This window comes from Alosa sapidissima, chromosome 2, assembly GCF_018492685.1.
Source record: "Alosa sapidissima isolate fAloSap1 chromosome 2, fAloSap1.pri, whole genome shotgun sequence".
NCBI lineage: Eukaryota > Metazoa > Chordata > Actinopteri > Clupeiformes > Clupeidae > Alosa > Alosa sapidissima.
In genome coordinates, this window is record NC_055958.1 from 30,865,023 (window position 1) to 30,889,265 (window position 24,243).

At 43.3% G+C, this 24,243-nt stretch overlaps 1 protein-coding gene across 1 annotated transcript in view; it reads right to left on the reverse strand.

Annotated features, from left to right (window-relative positions):
- Window positions 1-21,146, reverse strand: part of mao (monoamine oxidase) — a 47,679-nt gene extending 26,533 nt beyond the window's left edge. Inside the window, exons 1-3 of the mRNA XM_042080528.1 lie at window positions 21,029-21,146; window positions 2,625-2,719; window positions 2,111-2,248 (exon numbers count right to left, since the gene is read on the reverse strand). Coding sequence (XP_041936462.1) covers window positions 2,111-2,248; window positions 2,625-2,719; window positions 21,029-21,077 — 282 coding nt within the window. The 5' untranslated portion in view covers window positions 21,078-21,146. The remainder of the gene's footprint in view (window positions 1-2,110; window positions 2,249-2,624; window positions 2,720-21,028) is intronic.
- Window positions 21,147-24,243: the final 3,097 nt, after the last annotated feature.

Here is a 24,243-nt window from a genome sequence, read left to right on the forward strand (position 1 = left end):
TATTGCTGCAGGCACTCAAATGTGTGCTTTTAGATGTGGGTGTGTGTGTATCTCTGTGTGTAATAATGAAAGATTTAGGTTTACAGCTGTGTGTGAGTGTTTGCGTGCGTGTGTGTGTGTGTGCGTGTGCGCGCGCGTGTGTGTGTGTGTGTGTGTGTGTGTTTTAGTCTGTGTGTGTGTGTGTGTGTGTGTGTGTGTGTGTGTGTGTGTGTGTGTGTGTGTGTTGTGAGGTCAGAAGTGTGTGGGGGATGGGAGATGCCAGCAGGTCTTTTCCACCGTGTGACTAGAGTCTCTATGAGCCCCTGGCATGTATCTCTGTACACACTCCACTGCGCTCCACACGTGACCGTTATCTCCTCCTGCCACTAGTTCAACGTGTGTGTGTGTGTGTGTGTGTGTGTGAGTGTGTGTGCCCGCTTACAGCAGTACGGTGGTAGGTTGACTGCATGTCTTCGTGTGCATTTATACATGCACGTGTATGTATATTGCATGTGTGTGTGTGTGTGTGTCTGTATGTTTTAGAGCAAGTATGTATGTATGTATGTATGCATGTATGTATATATGTGTATGTATGTATATTTGTATGTATGTATGCATGTGTGTATATTTTTTTTCTACAGTATATGGGTGCTTGCTATGTCTACATCTGTGTCTGTATGTTTTTGTGTATTTGTATACAGTGTACAGATTTATGTAACGTGTCTGTAGAGTGCACCAGCCTGACACAAAACGGGTTTTGTTTTGATTTACAATAGCTCCATCAGATCAGCCTAGGCACAGGTGGAGACCCATTCGCTGCCAAATCCAATCAGTGCTGGCCACACTCCTCCGTTAAGGCCCTGATGTGGACAGTCAAATTGGATCGAGGAGAACAGCGGAGAGGGCTGCTGTCTTGTCCAGCTCCTTAACGGGCCCACTCAGGGCCGGAGAAACTGCATTAGCACTTTCCTTTCCGCTACAGATTGGCATCTCCAGGCCCCGATACTAGCCGCTAGTGCTGGAGGATGGAGGGGAAGGGGCACGTACTTCCAGCACATTAGGCAGGAGATGGAGAAAGAAGGGGGTCTGCTGTTTTCCTTTATGAGAGTGAGTGTAGCATGGTTTGTATTTGTGCAAGTGTTGTGTATATTTGTGTGTGTGTGCATAGCGTATATGTGTATATGTGTCTCTGTGAATCAAACTGTGTGCGTGCATCTCCTTCAGCATTTATGTGTGTGTGTTTGCTGTCTGTCCATGTGTGTGTCTGTCTCTGTGTTTGTGTGTGTGTGTGTGTATGTGTGTGTATGTGTGTGTGTGCGTGTGTGTGTGTGTGTGTGTGTGTGTGTGTGTGTGTGTGTGTGTGTGTGTGAAGAAGATGATCTCTCTTTGCCCAAGCCTGAGGATCAACACTCCAGCTGGGGTTACAAGGAACTCTCCTGTGTTTGTTTTGCTTGGGGAAAGATAAGAGGTTGCTCATTGTGTGTTTATATGTGTGTGTGTGTGTGTTTGTATATGTGTGTGCATGTGTGTGTGTGTGTGTGTCTGTGTGTGCGTGCGTGTGTGTGTGTGTCTGTGTGTGCGTGCGTGTGTGTGTGTGTGTGTGTGCGTGTGCATGCGCATGCATGCTTAAGACAGGAACAACAAGAGATATGAGTTTGTCCTTGTATGTGTGTGCGTGTGTGTGTGTCTGAACCCCTCACCTTTTCACTTTTTTTAACTAGTTCTACATTTTGATGGTGCGTCTCTCTAGATGATTGTATGCTATGTAGGTCCCTGTTAATACTGTGTGTAAAGTATATATTTTTCTATCTTTCTATATAGTTATATATTTTTCTACAGAGTGTTGATATACAGGATGTTTTATATTTTTCTAATATACAATGTATGTTTCTAAATATTTATTCACTATTGGGGTGGTGGACGATGTATGTGTCCAATGTATTGTGAACCCCTGTACATACGGGTCAGGTGACCTATGACCTATTTAAAATGGTGATGGTCTTTGCCTGTACAAGTCTGATGAAGAGCCGAAGGGCTCGAAACATCATTTGTGTTGGGGATTGAACACAAATAAATAAAATAAAACGGAGAGCAAGTGTGTGGACCTTCTCTGTTATGTTGAACCCCTCACCTTGACATAGTGAGCCAGGTTCTCCTTTTCGTTGACTTTGTATGTCTTGATCCCGTACTCCTTGGCCAGCCGCAGGATACGGTTCTGTGTCGGACCAATATAGGCTCCTCCCAGATCCACCCATTTGGTCTCTTTGTTCTGATGGAAAGCACACAACAGCAGTGGGTTGGACACTCACGTCTGAGCCGGGACTGCCCTGAAGCCTTTAATGATGAATAATGTGCTCACACTGTTCAACTAGAGGTCTTAAGCCTTCTGTCATGAAATTACACACTGTTATGTCTCTAAGATACAAACAATTAAGACAAGTATACATCATATTTCATATACAAGTATTTCACATATAGATATGTGTATGATGAGTCTGTGTGCCCTTGTGCCCTGGCCATCTTACCGTCACAGTGAATGTCTCTAATACCCTGTATATTCTATATTATGAACCGTTATGCGCTGTGGACAAGGATGAGTGGGTTTTGTCCTGTGTGTGTGGTTTGTCGTGTCGTGGCCATCTTACCCTCTCGGTGAAGGTCCTGCCCCCAACTCTGTCTCTGGCCTCCAGCACAACGGGACTCAGGCCCTCCTCAGTCAACAGCTTGGCTGCCGACAGACCTGAGAGAGAGGGGAAGGGGAAGAAGAGAGAGAGAGAGAGAGAGAGATTAACAACGTCTGTAAACAAATGGCATTGCAAACAAATGACATTACACACTGACATTGCGACGTCTGTAAACAAATGACATTGCACAAGTTCATGTTCCAAAATCGCCTTAGCGTGTTTGGCAAGTCACTAGCCAGGGTCAAAAAGTGCTACACAATGGACACGCAGGAGCGACTATGCAGGCAGGAGTCGAGGAGGATCCATGCGCACACCCCTGTTGCATTCCTTCCTAACCAAGGAAGATGGGAGGTATAAGGGTAGGTGGTGAGGTGGTGGGTTGATAGCAGATGTCGAAGCATGACTTGCAGATAGTCTGAGAATAAGTTAGGCTGGGAATAAGTGTGATGCTAGAGGCGTGGCAAATTTCATCACATTACTCCCAGACTTTCACACGTTTGCTGATAAATCCGATTTTCTTTGAGAGTTATGTAATACACTACTATGTCCACAGCAGAGTAAAGTAGAGAAAGTAGGGTAATTAAATATTAAATATTAACCACACTGATAAATGCATATCCTTCTCTTTAAGACAGATAGTTTTACCCCCTGGCAGGGTCAAAGTTCACTTATTCATGACATGGAATGAACCCATGCCTCATAAAACACGACATGCTGGTGCCATTATTTAGTTTGAATGGCAAGTCACTCCATAGTTATACAATGGCGGCTGGATTTAGCATAGTCTGCATTTTTTCAGTCCAGGCATCTTAACCTTGACCTGACCTTTATTTCATTAATTCTTCCTTCAAACACTAAAAACAAATATATATATATATATATATATATATATATATATATATATATATATATATATATATATATACTATATATATATATTCATACTGTATTTTATTCTATTTAGTTACTATTAACATTACTCTATTTACAGCTTACATGTACTATACAATGAAGTGCCACATATAGCTTACCAAGAATACCGTCCAATAAATGTGGGTGGCACAGCAATAATGCTATACAATGATATGTTGCACATTAAACATTCACTGTCAATTTCTCTCTTTTTCAAATCTCCAATACACCCTTGCATTGGTGAACCACAATTTAGTCTAGCCGTGGTTTCTCAGTTATCACTTTCAGAAGTGCTGACCAAGAGATACCATGGAGATAACCCATCTTTATGAGGAAGGGATTGCAACACACCAGCACATGTTCCCTACTGAGCTTCCAGAGGACACAACTCCCTGTAACACAAGACCAGCACATGTTCCCTACTCAGCTTCCAGAGGACACAACTCCCTGTAACACAAGACCAGCACATGTTCCCTACTCAGCTTCCAGAGGACACAACTCCCTGTAACACAAGACCAGCACATGTTCCCTACTCAGCTTCCAGAGGACACAACTCCCCGTAACACAAGACCAGCACATGTTCCCTACTCAGCTTCCAGAGGACACAACTCCCCGTAACACAAGACCAGCACATGTTCCCTACTCGCTAGCTTCCAGAGGACACAACTCCCTGTAACACAAGACCAGCACATGTTCCCTACTCGCTAGCTTCCAGAGGACACAACTCCCTGTAACACAAGACCGGAGAAGCCCTGTGACTCTGCAGTATCTGTGACAGCAATCAGCAGAGTTCTCAACATAATTCAGTATCAGGCACGACAACAAACAGAATTTTTTTGGTGTGAAAAAATTGAACTACAGTAGCTGACTGGACAAATACATACAACATGCAGTTTTTTATTCGGCCTGTTAGAAAAAGGGCCTCCTCCTGAGAGTGATGCTTTTAATTAGGCTGACTTAGTCAGTGACAGAGATAGTAACAGAGATAGTGAATCATGCATGTATGATCATGCTAGTGGACACTTCTTTAAAAAACACTTCCATGCATACATTTTGTCTGCCACTTCGCTTTCTGGGGGTCAGTGGTGGGAAGTCTCATAGCTCAGACAGGAGTTTCCTCTCAGAGTGTGAGAGAGGCCATTCTGAGGAAGCGAAACACACACACACACTCTCTCTCTCTTTCTCCCTCTCTCACACACACACACACACACACACACACACACACACACACACACACACACACACACACACACATCATGTGATTCAGGCTGCTAGCTAGTCTGAGAAGTCTGCATGAGCATGTTTTTCATGTCTAAACAATGTCCATATTTGTTTTTGGCAGAAAGATTTCCTTTGGTAATAATCAGTGAAATCGGAGCACATACTGTATGTTCTTGTTGAAGTGTGTGTTTCATATCAAACTGGAGCTAGTGTGATAATGCGTCAGGCTTCACCATGGGAGACGGGAGGTGCAGAGGTTATGGAAGGCGTCATGGGGGAGCAGAGGTTATGGAAGGTGTCATAGGGCAGTAATGGTTATGGAAGGCGTCATGGGGCAGTAATGGTTATGGAAGGCAGCATGGTGCAGCAAAGTGAATGTGCTGAGCGAGGGGGCAGCGGAGGCCAGGGCAGAACAGAGGAATTTAGTGTTCAACAAAGAAAACCCCAAAAAACACAAACACACACACAGCACCGACTTATTTATCTGCATGTATCTGCCCAATCTGTGGGACAATTTCTTCTCTCTCTTATCTCTCTCTCTCCCCCACCTTTCTGTCCCTGTCTCTTTCTCTCATTCTCCCACTCACTCACTCTCTCTCTCTCTCTCTCTTCTCCACCTTTCTGTCCCTGTCTCTTTCTCTCATTCTCCCACTCACTCACTCTCTCTCTCTCTCTTCTCCACCTTTCTGTCCCTGTCTCTTTCTCTCATTCTCCCACTCACTCACTCTCTCTCTCTCTGTCTCTCTCTCTCTCTTCTCCACCTCTCTGGCCCTGTCTCTTTCTCCCACTCACTCACTCACTCTCTCTCTTCTCCACCTCTCTGGCCCTGTCTCTTTCTCTCATTCTCCCACTCACTCTCTCTCTTTCAATCTCTGCAGAGCATTTAACTTATTATTACTCTGTCAGGAGGGTATGTATGCATTTTTGTTGGCTCAGTACAGTAAGCGTAACACTTTTAGTGTCTTGTCTCTTGTTTCACGACGGCTGGCCTGGACAGGCACCAGACCGCTGCCACTGTGAACATAAAGTCATCCTATAAACAGCCGGCTTACAGGAACTTTTATTCCAGCCTCAGGAACACACTCGGAGAAGGGAGAGTGTTAGAGAGAGAAGGAGAGAGAAAGAGAGAGGGAGAGAGAGTGAGAGAGAGAGAAAGAAAAGAGAGAGAAGAAATTGTCCCACAGATTGGGTAGATAAATAATCGGTGCTCTGTTTTTCGGGGTTTACTTTGTTACCAACAGTGTGTTCTCTACGGCAGTGCTTTATGACTGGTGTACCAGACTACAAAAACATCTGCAGCGTGTCCCATGATGACCAGCAGGGAAAGCGGACCAATGGGGAGAGGGGGTTGGAATGCCCGACCGCTCTGGGAAAACTCCTGGCCTAAACGCTGCAGCGATAAGATGATGACAGGAGGCTTTTGTCATTCGTGGATTAGCTGTGCTACCACTCCCTGGTACTGGGGATAAGATCAGACAATTCCTTCCCAAATGCTGAGTGTGCTCTTTCTCTCTCTCTCTCTCTCCTCTCTCTGTCTCTCTTTCTCACTCTTTCTGAGAGTTTTATCAAGTTTTATCAGTTTAAGATCAAGCTCTCCCAACCTCTAGTAAGTCTGTTTACAGTTGTTTTCAATCGCTAACAAGCGCTTACCCATACTTCAGATACTTTTTCTAAACTCTTACTCTTACTATTGTGGGATGTTGTGTGTTAACATTCGTAAATACTGCAAATTCAATCCATAATTTTGTTGGGAGGTATAGCTTGTCTGTTAAGAAAATGTAAGCGTTGTGGAAATGTGTTCACTGACTGCTTATCGTGTGAAAATGACAGGAAATGTGTGAATGGTATGGCCAAAAAAGACCGATACTGTGCTAATTGTATTTAGAGTTTTGAAAATGTGACAACTGGTTGGACAAACGCATGTTAGCGACTGAAAAAAACTGTATCCAAGGCGATGCACCTGAGATAAAACCATTTGGTAGCAGAAGCAGAGGCTTTTATACTGTATCTAAGGTTTGGAATATTGTGTTTGCTATTGTGTGATGTTGTGTGTTAACATTTGTAAATACTACAAAAACAATCCATAGTTTTGTTGGGAGGTATAGCTTGTCTGTTAAGAAAATGTAAGCATTGTGGAAATGTGTTCACTGACTGCATATTGTGTGAAAACAACATGAAATGTGTGAATGGTATGGCCACAAGAGACCGATGCTGTGCTAATTGTGTTTAGAGTTTTAAAAATGTGGTTAACTGGTTAGACAAATGCTTGTTAGCGACTGAAAAAAACTGTAATCACGCTATGAGGTTGAGTGTTATTTCACATCATTCCAGCTGTCTTTTATAGGATTGCCAAGTGTATTGACCAATCCTTCCTCTAATTCCATTTCCCAAGATTTTTAGTGGAGATGGAGTCTATAAGGGACTAGCATAGATCCTTTGTTCTACCGTGGATGTCAAACAGGCCCTACACTGCTTTGGTCCAAGCAACTCCACATTGAATAAGTGTCATGTCGCTCCAGACCTCTACTTAACATCTGGCAGAGGATCTACTCAACATTTTCACATGTGCTGCACCCTGGAACAATGTTTTTATGCATTTCTTGTGCGTTTCTCACAAAGGTGCAGGCAGTGCAGCTTGCATGGTGTCATAACGCCTATTATGTTAACAGTAATGACCGGCTGTAAACTCCTCCTAGGTATGAACAGGAGAGACACGCATGTCAGTAAAGACATGAGAGGCTGGAGCCCAGGGATGGAGCGGGACTCTAAATATTATTAGCCTGAGATGTCAAGCTACAGCGGCCTCCTCCCAACAGGGGGCAGTGGGTGTTGAAGGGAGCGTGACCCGACTTGACCTGAATCCTATTTTGAGGGGGTATCCGGGGGGGGGGGGGGGGGCAGCTGCTTAAAACTTTCAAATCTTCAGCAGTCTGGACCTATCTCATACGTAACGTATCTCATAAATGCATGTCAGGTCATGGTGGTCGTTACCATGTTATTACCAAGGCAGTGGGGGGGGGGGGGGGGGGGGGGGGGGCTGCAAAGGCACAGTTCAGGCTGCTGGAGGGTGCAGAAAAGAATTCATACGGACAGCAATATCAAGCCCTCTTTAAGCTCACAGTAAACAGCCTCGCTTTAAAACCCTACCGGCCGACTAGGAACTCTCCTAATTCTCCAGGTTACCACTCCACTATTACAGGATAGACGATGAGGTGAAAGCAGGGGACTCGGAAAAGAAATACAGAACTGAGAGACGGACACAAGGCTGTGTCAGGTGGTCTGTGAATCAAATGACCGACTGAGTGACTACATAGTGTTCTATTCAAGTCAGGGGAGAATTTCAAATGTCTTTAATGAGGATATGTCACACACTCTCAACCAACCAATTCCTATCCCTTTCTCTCTCTCTCTCTCTCACAGACACACACACACACTCACGTGCATACACACATTCTCACACAAACACACATTTTCACACCAACACACACACACACACACACACTTATACATACATTCAGGGGTGAATGGCTAAAACACAAAATCCCCTAGATCCCAGGGTTTCCCACAAGTATGGGGATTATGAAGTGTCCACATGAGCACTGCGGCTTGGAAAGAGCATTCTTGGAATGGAACTCAAATGTGTGTGTGAATTTGTATGAGTATCCTTGTAAGTGTGTGAGTGTGTGTTTGTGTATGTGTGTGTGTCTGTCTGTGTGTGTGTGTGTGTGTGTGTGTGTGTGTGTGTGTGTGTGTGTGTGTGTGTGTGTTTGTGTGTGTGTGTGTGTGAGACAGAGAGAGAGATAGAGAGAGAGAGAGAGAGAGAGAGAGAGAGAGAGGACAGAGAAAGTGCATAAGTGGATGTGTGAGAAACTCAGAGGAAAAGAGAGGGAGAGAGTGTGAGTACTATATGTTTGTGTGTTTGTGTGTGAGGGAGAGTGGGAGTCCACAGAGTGAGCACAGTCAGGAAAAAATGCAGCAACGCCGACTTGTAAGGACTTTATATTTACACGGGGGATTCGCAATAATAACACTTTCAAAATTGCTCGCTATGGAGAGCTGTGCGTAATAGTAAATGAATTTCTGCAGCGAAATACATCAGCGCTGTCCCGCCACGCATATCTCTGGCATCATTAGCGCGTCGTTAGCAAGACCTCGGCCATGATGTCACCCATTCGTTTACACAGTCTGACACAAGTTTATCTCAAGACAGTGTGCGCGCGCACTTGGGAGAGACAGAGGCCTACTTGTTCTTCCCCAAACCCAGAGTGGGAATCTATCAACAACAGACCACATCTGTACAAATCCAGCCTCAGTCGTAAGTCATTTAACGGCACATCTAACCTGGACCGCCACCAGAACATATATTAGTTTTAGAAGTTCTGACCCGCACCACAGGGCCTTTTTTGGTTTTGCAACAGCGATGGGGCGCCTCGCGGATTGCCATAACAACATGGCTACCTAGGACGCTCACAGAGAAAAGGTCACAGAGTTACAAAAGGGAAAAATAGATATTGGATTTGGCCGCTGTTCATGCCAAAAGCGGTCGCCACAGAGAGAGACTCTTTGTTTGAGAAAACAAATTTCTGCCTCTATTTTTTCTAACTTAAAATTGTTGAGTGAGGTAGAGTAATTCAGCACTTTTCTCTTAGACTTCAAAAGCGCCATTTCGACATCTCTTTGAAGTCAGGCGGGTTTGGGGGGAAATAATGCAAAAGCTAAGTGATCAAAGCTAAAGGTCTATGTTCAGTGGGAACAAACTTCACTCTTTGAAGTGAGTTAAACTGTTTACTTATTTCTGATTCTTTGGCTTGGGGTCTGAATACACAATATCAAACGCAATAAATCTACACGCATGTCCTCAGAGGACTTACTTGCCCCTCACAGCCAATTCTGCAGTGAACTAGCATTCTCATTGGCTCTTCTGCAGTGAACTAGCATTCTCATTGGCTCTTCTGCAGTGAACTAGCATTCTCATTGGCTCTGAATAGAGAGAGTTGATTGTCTGCGTTTGTGAGATAAAGGGCTAAACCTAAGATAGCTCAGCTGATTTGTAAAAAACATTCAGCTTCACTAGGCCTGAAACACACCATGGCAAATAATCTATCGCAGACAAATAACCCTCTAGATGTCTCCCATGGTGTTATCCAAAAGATAGGCTAGCAGTCTTGGCTAAGTAAGGTGTATCTGGCCACAAAGTGGAGAAGTCCTGCTAAATCCTACATGCCATTTGCTCTGTAGAATGATTCATGATGACTTTGCACAAATGCCTCTTATGTAAGCATGAAACATTGCGTTTAAACTCTTTTAAGCTTCTTTGACTCAAAGACAGGTAATAACAATATCTATCTATCTATCTATCTATCTATCTATCTATCTATATTATTGGCATGTATTGACAGCCACAATGGCAAAGGGATATCAAAACTCAATTGCAACGTTGTATTTGAAAATGTGCAACACAAATTACAGATCTTATCCATTTCATGTTCACTAAATGTGTAAAAAATGTACATATCAACCTCTACCTACTCATCAACTTGTAAAACCACAGAACATTACATACTCAAGTCTAAACTCCATGGACTCCATTTCAAACCAGTACAAAGTATGACCAGTGTTACCACAGTTACCTTGAAAAAGTAATCTGATTACTGATTACTGCTTTAAAAGTAACTAAGTTAGATTACAAGTTACTTTATTAGTTACTTTCAGCAGCTGCCGACAACACCCCCACTGCCTCAACATAAAAATGATAACTGGTTTTGCCAATACTCACTATACTGGAAGTGTATTTTAACAGTAATGTCAACAATGTATAGGAGACATCCCAACCTAACCTACTTAGATCCTGAAATTCAGATGTTTGTTCAATAATATCTAGTCAGTACACCAAATAAGGAAGGCCTATTGATAGAAATTGTGATAGTAAAATATGTAGATTTTGGTAGTTTGGCCTTTTCATGTAGCCTTGGCAACTAGCCATCTAGTATAGGCCTGAGTGATATGCAAATGAAATTACACTTGTTAAACTCACCTCAACAAGTCTTTTGCAATCATTTAACCCGCCGTGAGCAATGAAGTCACTGTTACAAACAGTGTGCAAGACTATCATTATGTTTTACTCTTATGAGACAATTGGGTACACCTTTGTGTACTCTGATGTGAAATGGGTCTTAAATGTTCCTTTTTGAGGGGCACTGACTCTGCCATGACGCTCCTGTTTCTAGATACACTGACTGAACTGATTAATTAAGTTCGGGAGAAAAGAGATATAAGCCCACCTACACTGAAAACTGATTGGTTGATTTAGCAAAATAGACCAGGATGCTCTCTGTCTTGGATGAGCTTCAGGCACACACGCACCACTCCTCTCTCTCCCCCTCTATCTATTCATACTTTGCACTGATAAAATGTGCATGTGTGTCGCTGCGTGGTTTTACACGTGAGTTGTCCTCATGCTGAAAACTTGAGCATAGCCTATATATGACGTTAATCCCCGAGACAAGAAGAAAGCAAAGAATATATCTTTTTACTAAGGAAAATGACAAAAATAGTAACGCACAGTGACTTAGATAAGTAACTTTAATCTGATTACTGGTTTGTAAATAGTAGCGCGTTAGATTACTCGTTACCGAAAAAAGTGGTCAAAATAGACTAACGCGTTACTGGCATCACTGATGAAGACGGACCATAATCACAGCTCTTAAACAACACACTGCTGGTGACGAAAGCCCTGAAATTGGTAAATATGACATGGAAATGTTAGAAGTGAACATGCATGTGAGCTGGACTGCTATCTATAGGAAGCTAACACATATGTGCAGCATGTTTGTGTAGCATGCAGACGAAACATGGTGGAGAGAGAGGCCTATAGGGACCCTGTAGGGAGCGTCAGTCCACTGAGGAAAAGGTCAAGGAGCCTTTGAAGGAAAACTCTGAGATCAAAGTCATCCCCCTGGAGCTCTCTCGTTCTCACTCTTTCTCTCTTTTTTGTTTCTCTCATTTTTGTCTCTCTGTCACCATTCCCTTCCCCCACTCCTTCTGATTCCTCTAAAAACCTTAGGCATTGGCCTAAATATGGTCCCCTGTTCTCAAGTGTTGCATCCATTCCAAACCTCAAAGCTTGTGAGCGAAACAATGACACAACTTAACACAGACACTAGAACACAGAGGCCCACATATCCAGACAACAACCCAGTTTCACATGGGTATTTTTGTTCAGCATCCACATTGGTCTTAAAAGAAAACAAACCTTCAGCATACCTGTACACTTGTATACTACGTATCTTGAACACAGCACTGAAGCATTGATTTTGAATTTCTCTGCTTTTGTAACCTTAGGGGGATAACTCTCCAGTTTCCCAGTCAGTATGACACAAGAAGTAACTCAGTAATCCTCATATCTGGCTTTCCTCCCTTTATCCTTGCTAATGTCAAGACACAGGAACAATTGGCTGGCAAATCGGATTGACAAGAACGGGAAAGGTTTCCCTGGCAACTGCAAATGTAAAGATGTGACCACTTGGGCAGGGGGGCCAAATGCAGCAATTGTTGTCCAATTACAGCTCTCTGGTGAGGCAGTGAGAACAAACATCCAATTGAGAATGACATTCAGGCTAATTCAAAACAACACAATGATCAGCGAGACAACTTACAACGAATTATGACCCACAAGATATTTCAAAGCCAGTTCGATTTTCATGATCATATGTTTAGTTGAATACAGATCCTCTTCCACCTGATGGATGGTGTGCTACAGGGGAATGGGTGTCTCAGAGGCCTTAGATGTGCTGTCAAATGAAAATGGGGAAGAGAGAGGAGGAGATGAGAGAGAAAGAGAGACAGTGAAAAAGAGAGGAGGAGAAGAGAGGAGAGTGAGAGGGAGAGGGAGAGAAAGAAAGCAAGAAAGCAGATGAGGAAAGAGCAAAGACAGTGAGAAGAAATGAGAGAAAGGAGGGAGGGTTGTGGAGAGGAGTAGAAAGAATTGGAGTGGAGGAGAAAGACATAATATCTGTCTCTGTTGTAAAGACACACACACACACACACATGCACACACTACAGTAAATCCACACAATGTCCTCTCACTCGCCCCAAAGCAATCATGCCACTGCCTCTAAATGAGCAGGATCAGGCCTGGCCAGGCGTGGGTCAATGCCCCTCAAACGAGCACCACTGTGGTCTGATAATGGGGAACCAGAGAGGGACAAAAGAGAGCTGTCATGCCCGCCGCCTTTCTGATATTTGCTTGGGTGCAGCGGCTGGGAAGTGAGCACATTGTCTAAACAGGGCCAGCATATGGAACAAGCAGACACACACAACACTGCCTCTTTCTCTAAACACTGCCCTGCATCGCTGTTTGTTTACAGTGGCAGTAGAGGGGTAGGGGGCTAGATAATGGACCATTCTCTCCCTGTGAAACCCATCAAGTGATAAAAATGAACAGCAGTTAATGACATCTGATCGTTGCCATTTTTGTGTATGCCAGCAGGCCTTTATGGGTGCCCCTTGATCATGGGGCCACTGCAAAACGGTGTTGAAATCTAATATCAGCTCAAAGTTCAAGCCCAATCAGTTTGGTAAGCCTATCCCCCATCTGCCTCTCTCTCTCCCTGTCAGTCGGCTGATAATGACTAAATTGCATTACCACATCCCTACATCGCTGCCCTAACTCCCATCCCACCCACCCACCCTCTAGCCCAAATTGGAGTTGACAGAGAACACCTTTAAGTGTGCCAACTGGCCCCCGGGAGCCTCAGGGCTCAGGATTCTAATCTGTTATCATTTGCCACTTATCCATCGTGCCAATTAAGCAGTCCCCTTTTACCGAGGCCTGTCCTCATGATGAATCAAGCCATCAGAGGGAGGGAGGAGAGAGAGAGAGAGAGAAAGAGAGAGAGAGGAAATGAGAGTGAGACTACACCTTGAAGGGATAAGGCTGAGCAAATGTTCCACACAAATGAAGAGAAAATTCTTCTTAAAGAAAAAAGTCTACATAGAGTACATCATACTTTTACAGTAAGTGAACTCGGTTGCTAAACAGATGTGTCAGGAAAACCACATGGGTGTATTCAATAAGGAACACATTCTAGTAAAATCTGTAATGGCTACTACAGTCAGTAACACCTGTTGCAGATGCACACATTTAACTTGGTTTAGTATGTCACCTAAAGGCGGCATTATAGACCCTTTCAACAATAAAATCAAAAACAATGCTTGAACGTTCTATTTGGGCCCCAATCTACTTCCTCTGCATTAAGATAACATATGGAATGTTAAAAAGGAAGTCTTGTGGGGCCAACTATGATGCTGATAATGGAACTCTCTTGAAAGGGTCTATATTTGCTGCTAACGATGCATGCAGTATCATGCGTTTTGGCCGTGAATGCTGCAGCAAGTACTGTATGTTAACAGGATGCTGCAGATCACATACACGTGCGCTTTGTCTATCAGCAAGTAAATTGATAGCCTTAGTCTGACTGGTTTGACTGGTTTGTAGTGTTTTAACAAGGCCGTTTAGGTCTCCTTAAGGAACTATACATTGTTCCTGACTCCCAGATGTGACAGGTGGGAAATAATTTGTCTCAAAAAACAATTCAATAGCAACTAAATGACAAGAAGCTGTTCATAAAATTGCTCCAAACCAACAGACTATTGATCCGACAGGCAAGCTTTTAAAAGACAGCAGCTACATTTCCTCTGCGGTTTCTACTCTGTCTGAGCAAACAACATGATTGCCATTCGTCTGGCAGACGATGAGAAAGAATGGCAGCACAAAAAGTCAGAGAAAGAGGCGCCATCAGGTGAGCATACACAAGCCATTGGCTGTGTAATAAGATTCAGCCGAAGGGTAGCTACATTTTTATTGACAGGAAATCTACCTAAAGTCAATATTCAACACAACATAAACAGCATGTAATCAGCGAGCAGCATTCAGCTTTCAACAATAAAAAAGCGTCTCTCATATGCATTCTGACTTTATACTGATGCATTTCTAAGGATTTCCAGAGGCGTCTATGTGAGAGACATGGTGATGGTGACCTGTTGTGTTAACTGGACGTCTACGTAAAATCAACAGTCAACATAACATAATCGTATGCAATTCACAAGTAATACCCAGGTGTCTAACAGGGGAATAATAAAATAGACTACTCTGTTTGCATTCTGACTTAGTGGTGCATTTCAAAGGATTTCCAGAGGTGTCTATGTGAGAAGCACAATGGTGACAGTGAGGTCGCTTATTATCTGAGGTTGCATAGGAGAGGAGGAGGAGGGCAGCTTCTATTTTCCAGCGTGACACAAGCACAGTAGAAGAGCCCTTGTTAGGGTGTCAGCAAGTCAAAACCCATCACCAGCCCCCGATGAGCCACGACACTTGGCTTTCTCCTCCATCACATAATCATGCTATCAGTGTCAGTACCACTGTGTGTAAAAGACTAATATATTGGATGTTTACTAAGTAGATCATTTTCATTGAGCCACTTAAATATATATAAATAAAAAACTAGTAGTTATTTATATAACTACCGGTAATAGTTATATAAATAATGATATGCTCTCTTACAAACATAGATCATCCCTTTTCACACTTCAGACTTCAACACTGACCAAAAGCACATTCTGTAGGGAGGTGTTTGCCCCAATGGCCGTGTTTCGCCGGTCTGCTAAACCCTATGCCTGTGTTCCATGACATCAGCTCCAAATGGCACTAGCATGGAACATGGAAAACTTCGTCACAAAGGACAGAAATAATTGCTGTAAGTATGAAACACTCCAAATCAATTTACGGTAATGTGGCAACCATGAGACTTTCACAGCTGTGGCTTTTAGATGAAACCACAAATGCCCCCCCCCCCCATAGTTTTTCCATGTAAAAACAAATATACCTAGAATGATATCTGATGATAGCATTAATACAGTATTCTTCCAAGGGTCCTTTCTCCTGTTTGATCAGCTGGGAACACAATACCTGAAATACTTTAATATCACAGGATCAGTACAAAACAGTGAAAGGCACCCAGTCTAACACCACACAGAAATGAGTTTAAGTTTAGGAGATGCATTACACATACAGAAGTAGGACACGACTTTAAATTTAGCCGTACCACTTTGAGAGGAGACAATTTCATGCACCCCATTTTCAAAGGGTTCTATACCCTGCACAGAGCAGGACTTTCCCATATCCGAATAAACGCACACCAGTCACATGTCTGCATGGTATCATGTTGCCCACTGACAATAGGTTCTGTAAGGATCATGGAACATTTTCATTTCATTTCAATAATAAATGTCCGTCAGAGAAGACCTAATTGAATTACCTTAGGCACTGTTAAAACCTTGCCTGCTGTAGCCATGCAACCACGAAATAGAGATGACTTCTATGTCATATAGTCAACCATAAAAGCACCACACAGCGGTATTCCGTATCAGATAGCATGATGTTTGCAGATCATCTCTGTATTGCAATAAATATAAACATTACATTTAATTGCTCTGTTATGCATCTTGCAACAGTGGGCAAAGCAAATCATTCTTCCAATAAAGAGTTACACAAAGTTATAGACCCTTTCAACAACAAAAACAAAAACAATGCTTGAACGTTCTATTTGGGCCCCAATCTACTTCCTCTGCATTAAGATAACATATGGAATGTTAAAACGGAAGCCTTGTGGGGCCAACTATGATGCTGATAATGGAACTCTCTTGAAAGGGTCCTTATGTGCATGACATAGAACATCATGAAACAAATGAAAAGGATTCAAGGCTGCAAAAAAATCTATGTCAAAGACTGAGGGCTAAATTGCAGCCATGTGTTTGTAAATGAGTGACATTATTTGGTTACTCAGGTCAGACTCAAGCACAGTGACCTGACACTGCCCCCCCCCCCCCCCACCACCTCTAAAATAACGAGTAACGTGGGACATGCAGAGGGGCCTTTGCACGCTAAACACTAAACGTCAGCGATGCCTCCCATCCTCTCCTCCTCCGCTCAGTCTGCGAGCGCCGGCTTGTTTTTCCTGGCTCTGCTCCAGGGGCTGGAATACCAGGGCTCCTCAGCAGGAATGGGACACACACACACTCACACACACATACACACACACGCACGTACACAGACCAGGAAACGCCTGGGTCAGTGGACGGACGGCCTCCACAATTAGTCCCAGTTCCACTGACCCGGGGTCTGCTATCAGCCCATGCTGTCATATGATAGGCTGTGCTTTTTACACATGACAGACGACGGTGGTTAGGGGATCATTCGTTTGCCTCACCCTGTTTTCTAGTTGCTCTTTTTCTACTGTAATTACTGTAATACTGATACTAATACTAAGACTATTGGATAACTTGAACACTGAACACTAGAATATCATTCAAAAACAAATGTTCTTCATGGTGCACACCTCTTAAAGAAACTGTAAGAAATTGCAATTGTATGAATGCTGTATTGTCATGGGTTATATTTTGTAGTTGCCCAGATGAAAGGTATGTGTTCTTTGAATGTATTGTACAGCGCATGTGGACTGATTGTGACATGTGACCGATATTTATTAACTGAAGACAAATTCACTCCTCGTCCTTCACTCAGGCCTTGGTGGCCCTCTAAGTGGCATATCCTGTTTACACTTTCTGGATTTGAATAAATGGTGGAGACAGCTACGTGCACTTGTTATCTAAGTATTCAGGAGCTTGTTGCACAAGAGTTAAATTGCAAATAGATATTTCCTCTATCTCTTTCTCTCTCTCTCTCTCTCTCTCTCTCTTTATTCTTCTCCTCTCTGTTCTCTCTCTAGCCTTTCTTCTCTGTCTCTCTCAGCCTGAGGACTTAGTGGTGGCAACTTGTGCAGAATGAGGTGGGGGTTCATAGGGCGTAGCCACCCTACAACCACCTCTCTGCCATTTACTCTTTGGCCCTGAAGGTGAGTGTGTGTGTGTGTGTGTGTGTGTGTGTGTGTGTGTGTGTGTGTGTGTGCATGTGTGCAAGACAGAGACAGAGAGAGAGAGAGTGTGTGTGTGTGTGTGAGAGAGAGAGGCAGGGGGGGGGGGTGTCTGTTTTAAAAAAAGAGCTGTCAGAATGGCTTAGCATTTGTGTGAAAGTGTATCCTCCCCAGGCTAAGAGTCCATCGGGACCACACAGATAACAATTGAATTTACATGGGCTTATGGGCCATTAGCAGAGAAACCCACTAGCAAGATGGCAAATCTCTCCCCATTCCAAATTACATAGCTTTCATTAAAACAAAAGACCTTGGATTTGGCTTTTTAGAAAGGGCACATGGCGAAAATGAGCCCTTTAGTGACAGCGTGGCTTAACGTGATTTAGCACAGCGGTCGGAGGACCAGAATAAATGTTGGCTGACGACTGGGTGCGAATCTGCAGCTACCCACTGGACACCACAGCCTCTGCCCTCCTGGACTAGTGGACACATTGACATGAATCCCAGTCCTGTGGGGCTAATATGATCACACTGTGTACAGCACGTGATCAAAAATCACAGTACATCTGAAATATGTTTAAAAAAACGTACAGGTAGGAAGCAGGATCTGTCAAATAAGATCTCTGCTTGACTGAACAGTATGATTCATGACATTTTTTCAGCCATTCTGCAAGCCTTAAACATCATTTATATCCTAGGAGATATAGTCGCTCCTTCAGCCTCATCTTACTCATTTATAATAACAGTGTTTTCTTTCAAAACCAGGACAGGGATATCAAGCTACTGTTTGTTTTAAGACGCCAAAATCAGCTGAGCTGGAACACATGGGAGGTGATGTCCTTCTAGTGTCTTACTGTCTTTCTCCTGGCTTTCACCACACAAGTATTTACAGTGGAAATTACAGTGTACAGTACTATAGCAGTGTAGTAACATGAAGACAGAATAGATGGGTAGTGAAAGCTTTCATGTAACATGCAGGTCAAGCACGAAAAGTGCATAAGCCCTCAAACAGACATGCCAGCATCAACAAAGTAAATGAACCAATAACATATTGATTGTACAGTACACAGTATCCAGGGGCCAATTTGACGTGTAAAATCCATTTCGCCACGAGCATTCACACTTCAGTCACCCAATTACCTGACACATGCACAAACAGCGATGCCTCCACCACGTCCAGAACCACTGAAGTGGACATGATTGGTTTCATGGGATTGTGTTCATGTACAACACATCAATTCTAAATTGCATGATTTCACAAGGCCTGTCTATCCCATTCCGATAATCTCTGCTTTTGGCCGAAAAGCGCTGTATCACTGAAACATCTGAACCATCTCAAATTAATGAGAGTAATGCCAAGAAGAAACATTGGGTAAGTGCAATCCCTGTGTGCTACTCACTCAGAAGGTTTATCCTTTCCTTATCTGTAATCACTGTGTATGTACATGAATAGGATATATACTGACTTTAAACCAATCTTACACTGAAGACCTTCATCAGTGGACAAAAGGTACCAAAACAAATGGTCTTAGAGAAGACATTCTGTGATTCAAACCCAAATGTGTGTGAAATTTCCATGTTCAAATAGTTGTGTTCTGGGCAGGCGAAAAACAGAACTTTTGTATGTTTGCTAGTACAGTACTTCGTTAGAGTACAAGGGCAATCTAACCTTCTTTGCTCTTTCCAGCTAGCAGTCTTACCAGAGTCTGCCAACAGCATACCTATGCAATGAGCACCAGGATCCTTCAATTACCTGCCTATCCAACCAGTATTAATACCTCCAAGCACCTGCCTGTGCCTGGTTTTACTAGGATCTTCCAAACACCTGCTAGCCTGGGAATACTCATACAAACCTTTAGCAAATTTGGGATTTGCTTTTCAGGTCGGTCTGGCCAAGAGGCCATTGAAGCCCATTTCCAATGTCCCTAAAACCCTGGCACACAAATACAATTTCTAATCTGGCATGGACATGTATTTCTTTGTAATTGAGTAGACAACTGAAAAACAATTTGGTAAGAGTTTAATCCACCAAGTTTCATTTCACTGCTAGTTACACCTCTGCTGTAAGTCAATTACCCTTTTCCAGACCAACTCTCATTTCTAATTGAGAAGGTCTGCATGCTTCCCAGGCTAACAACCTGCTGCTTATGCAACAAGTCTTAGCAGGGCCCTCCAACTATCTACCTGGTGCCACCAGGGTCCTTTAGCCACCTGCCAATCTAACCAGTGTTGTCATACCATGGTCCTCCACCTACCTCTCTGGACAGACCTAGACTAGATTAGACCTGGTCCTGATCCGCAATATTGTTATACTTTACTTTATCCTTCTCTGTTGGAGTGGTACTTAAAAAGGACAGAGACATCATCATTGTAAACACTCAACACTGTCTTAGGACAAGTGGAGCAAACTGCTATGTGGCTATCCTTTACAGTCTCTATCAGGGACAGCTCAGTTCAACTAAACAGATAGACTGGTCTTCCATACAGGATGCCAGCTCAACAGGCCTTCACAATAAACTGAAAATTCTGGCACGTTCATCATAATTGTAATTACACAGAGACTTATACAAAAAGTCCAAAAAACTCCCATCATAGTTGAATATTTTGTTGCCACCAAAATCAATCGTTTCATGTCAAGTCGACAGATTTCGAATTATTTACGGTACAAAACAAATGATAATTGAGCTCTTAAATTATTACACAATGAACATGCATTTACAACAGGCTACCATGTCCTGCAGTTGGCAGCGAAAGTGTAATTGAAACCCAGGAACTATTAGAATTACACGTCAGTTGCACTTTAATTTCTTGGATAGCTAGCATGCTGGCTCTCGGCGTGTCTCTAATTTACGACAGGTCGACATGGCAACCTGTGCGATATTACTTAACGCATTGTGGACACTCCTCGGCGACATGCGACTGTGAGACGTGAATTCACGGAAGAGACGATGAGTGAAAGAACACCCTTTACGCACTTAACTGCTTATTAAGTGCGTTAAAGACCGACTATACTCACATTGGTGGCGAATTGTTAACCACCCGTATAATATTTATGTATTTTCATGATATAAGGTTGCTTTATGAAAATAAGCTTGTAAGTGCAACAGCAGCTGATAGTGCCACCAACAGTCAGTAACCGTGAGAGAGATGACGCTCGGTTAGTAAAATATGGACTAGACTAGAGCAATAGTTACTCATAATATCACAGTTATTAGATATATTACAAAATGTCTAAATTAATTACCTGACTCACTTGTTCTTCAACGAAGTGAAGTTGAGAAAAAACACCTTCGCTTCACTAACCTGAAATGCCTCCCCCGATGACTATCACGTCGTATCTGTTTTCTGACATGGTGCTGTTTTGCCTTTCACTTTTCCGGCTGGCGCTCGATCGCTCGTTTGGAAGGAAGAAGTGCGGGGTCGCATCTGTATAAAAGCGCGGACAGGCCCTCTCGGTAGCCCCGCCTCCCCCTCGTACGCACCATGGATCTATGTTAATAGCCTACCGGTGAGGATTTACACTCTGTCCTAGAAAGCACCACCCTCCCCCTCTAGTCACTATAACCATAGACTGATAAACACCTGCTGATTGAACTGGTTTCTGTGTATTACCAGCCAAGTAAAATGAATAACATAGACAGCTGTGTGTACTAGGTCCACAGCTAATTCATATATTCTAACCCAATCTGTAAGCAGGCTGCCACTGAAGTAGCCTATCAAATAAAACCCACTTCCAACTATAGCTTTTATATGGACTTAATTTGTCATGCAATTTAATCTAACGTTGTTGCTACGTTATCTATGTAAACTCACTACTCCCTTTCATTTCTTAACACAGTCTTCATTGAATGGAATTAAGTAATTACACCTTATGGTGATCTTTTTAAAGTAGCCCCTTTATAAATGAATTACATTACTAAGCCTATATTAAAGTCTTATAGTCACACGTCCATGCAAAATGCCTAAGTGTTCACTGTTATTTCAATTAACCGACCTTAAGTATTTCGGTTCCTGACATTTCTAGGCTATATTTTATGAGCTGAGAAGACTGTGCGGTGACGAATAAACAGATTGGTCGGAGAATGTAATTGGCCTAGAGAAACATTTGGAAGTGAAGTCTGCCCTCTTGTGGTGTGTGAGGTTAGTGCGGGGTCAATATATTGGGGTTATGAGGAGGTGGACACCTGTACTTAATGCCTTGCCTCTCTTGAGAGCCCCAAGCATCTCCTCACATGAACAGCGCAATTTTCCATTTCAGATGTAAGTAAGAGTTATATTTACATATTTAAATAGGAGTGTAACCTGGCCTGTCACATGCTATTTTCTAATTTAAACATTTCAAAAGGTGTACTGGCTTGGTTTAAGTGTAAATGTCAGCATTCTTTGCCACTGAGCCACACTTCTGTGAGTGCGTGTATACATTATCCATAATGAGCATATTGACCATAATCCAAATCCTGTGTTGATCTCATTTAATCAAATAAGCTACTAAAACTCCACGCTAGCACATCCCCCTGCCCTTTACCGCCCTAAGGGACAGTGCGAGCGCACGTATGGGTGTCCGTGTTCGTCCGTCTCTCTCAGACAAGGGGTACAGTACTTCACCCAGAGACAGATCCGAGAATAGCAGTTGGACAGTGTGGGCGCGTGTGCAAGGCCTCCTCAGCAGTGTCATGATCGCATATTTTCACCGAGGTATCCCATTCAGCCAAACGGACACTGATCTTTTAAAGCGTCCATTAGTAAATGATGTGTCAACCAAGCAGACGCCAAACCAAGCGGAAAGCAGGTTTATACCACTAAAAGCCTCAGTTATGTTTATTGGGGTTGTGGCAGGTGTTGAGTTTAATAGGTCTTGGCAGACTCTTTGGTAATATATATATTTGACCACCAGAGGGTGATGTTGCTTTTTAGTTCGCAAGCAGATGGCATATTGAAGCAGGTCTTATGTGAAGGCCTATATACCCAGGCGTATTTCCCCTCGCATTTGCCTATTGTCATTTTGTATGTGTAAATGGGATTTCTGATAGCATTGGCTAGTTGTTTATGAGAGAACACTTGTCATGATTGACCCTATATTCATGTTTATGGTGATTGATATTTTGGATATTTTTTAGAGGTATGGAGACCAGTAATAAAATATTATGTGTTTGTATAAGGTGCACATTTGTCCTATTATTTATGCAGTGTGTCTGGACGAGTTTCAGTCCAAACCAGACAGACTTCTGGCCAGACCAGACAACTAGTGTGAACCACACACAAATAATTCACAGCATTCACTTCTCCTGTGATGAAATGTGGCCTCGGCTGTAGTAAAGCGAAGACACAGAGGCCATCCATTCTCTCCTTCTCCCCCTATTCCGTGCAAATGTCCTATCTCTCTGGAGATTGACAGGAAATTGCAGTCGCCGTGCTTCTGAATTATCGCCTCAGATAAACACCCCCTGCGCGATCTCATAGCAGAGCCAGGCTGCAAGCGACGTGTCCCGTCCGCGTGGATTTTTATTTACTTCACCTGCGAAATGCTTCATCTTCTTGAAGACAGAGGTTTTAAAAACACTGGAACATCTCGGCTTGGCGCGTCAGGAACCCACCTTGCTGCTTCTTCTCCCGATAATGGTCCTCGCACAAACAGCCCTGTCATGGAAATTGGCAGCACGGAGACTCCTCTGACTAGGCCAATAAACTAAAGCCTATGAGTCTCCGTCAGACGAGGCGGAGGACATATGCCCCAGTCGTGCTATCAAGACATTTTCCTCCACATCTTTATGGCAGGTTGAATGGTAACGATTATCACTTGCTTTTAGGAGTGAGAGAGTGTGTGTGTGTGTGTGTGTGTGTGTGTGTTTGTGTGCGCGCATGCTGTGGGGATGGACGCTGCAGAGAGGTTATAAAAAGCGCACATGTGGTCGACAGGGGGAATGTTCTGGAGAAAATAATAGCAGAGCCCCGCGCAAGCCCCGTCTGATGTGGCCTTTCGCTGGGTGCCTATGGAAATGGAATTCGGTCTGTTATGACTGCATTTCTTTGCAGCTAATACCGTTTGTGTGTGTGTGTGTGAGAGAGAGAGTGTGTGTATGCGTGTATGTGTGTGTGAGAGAGAGACATAAGTCTCAGTATGTCTGTCTTTTTTGGTGAAGTATGCAAGTGTGTGTGTGTGCGTGTGTGTGTGACTGTGGCAGTGTCTCAGGGCCATCAAAATCCCTGAGCACTCCACTGACAGGCATTATGTGAACTGTCTGTCATGCTGGCAAATTAGCCATTAAGTTAATTATAGCCCCGTTGAAAGTCACATTGTATCTAGCAGCCGGAATACATGTAACAAGACAGCTAGCACAAGGCAGTCAATCTTTAGAAACAAAAGGAAACTGTTTATTATATTCACATGTGGAGCCCATCAGATGTCAGATGGGATTCTGGATTAAAACAGTTGTTGGACAAGCAGATTTTCAGTATCTCCAGAGGTACGGTTTCAGACAGAGAACAAAGGGGTTTGTGAAAGGGGGGCACCTTTATCT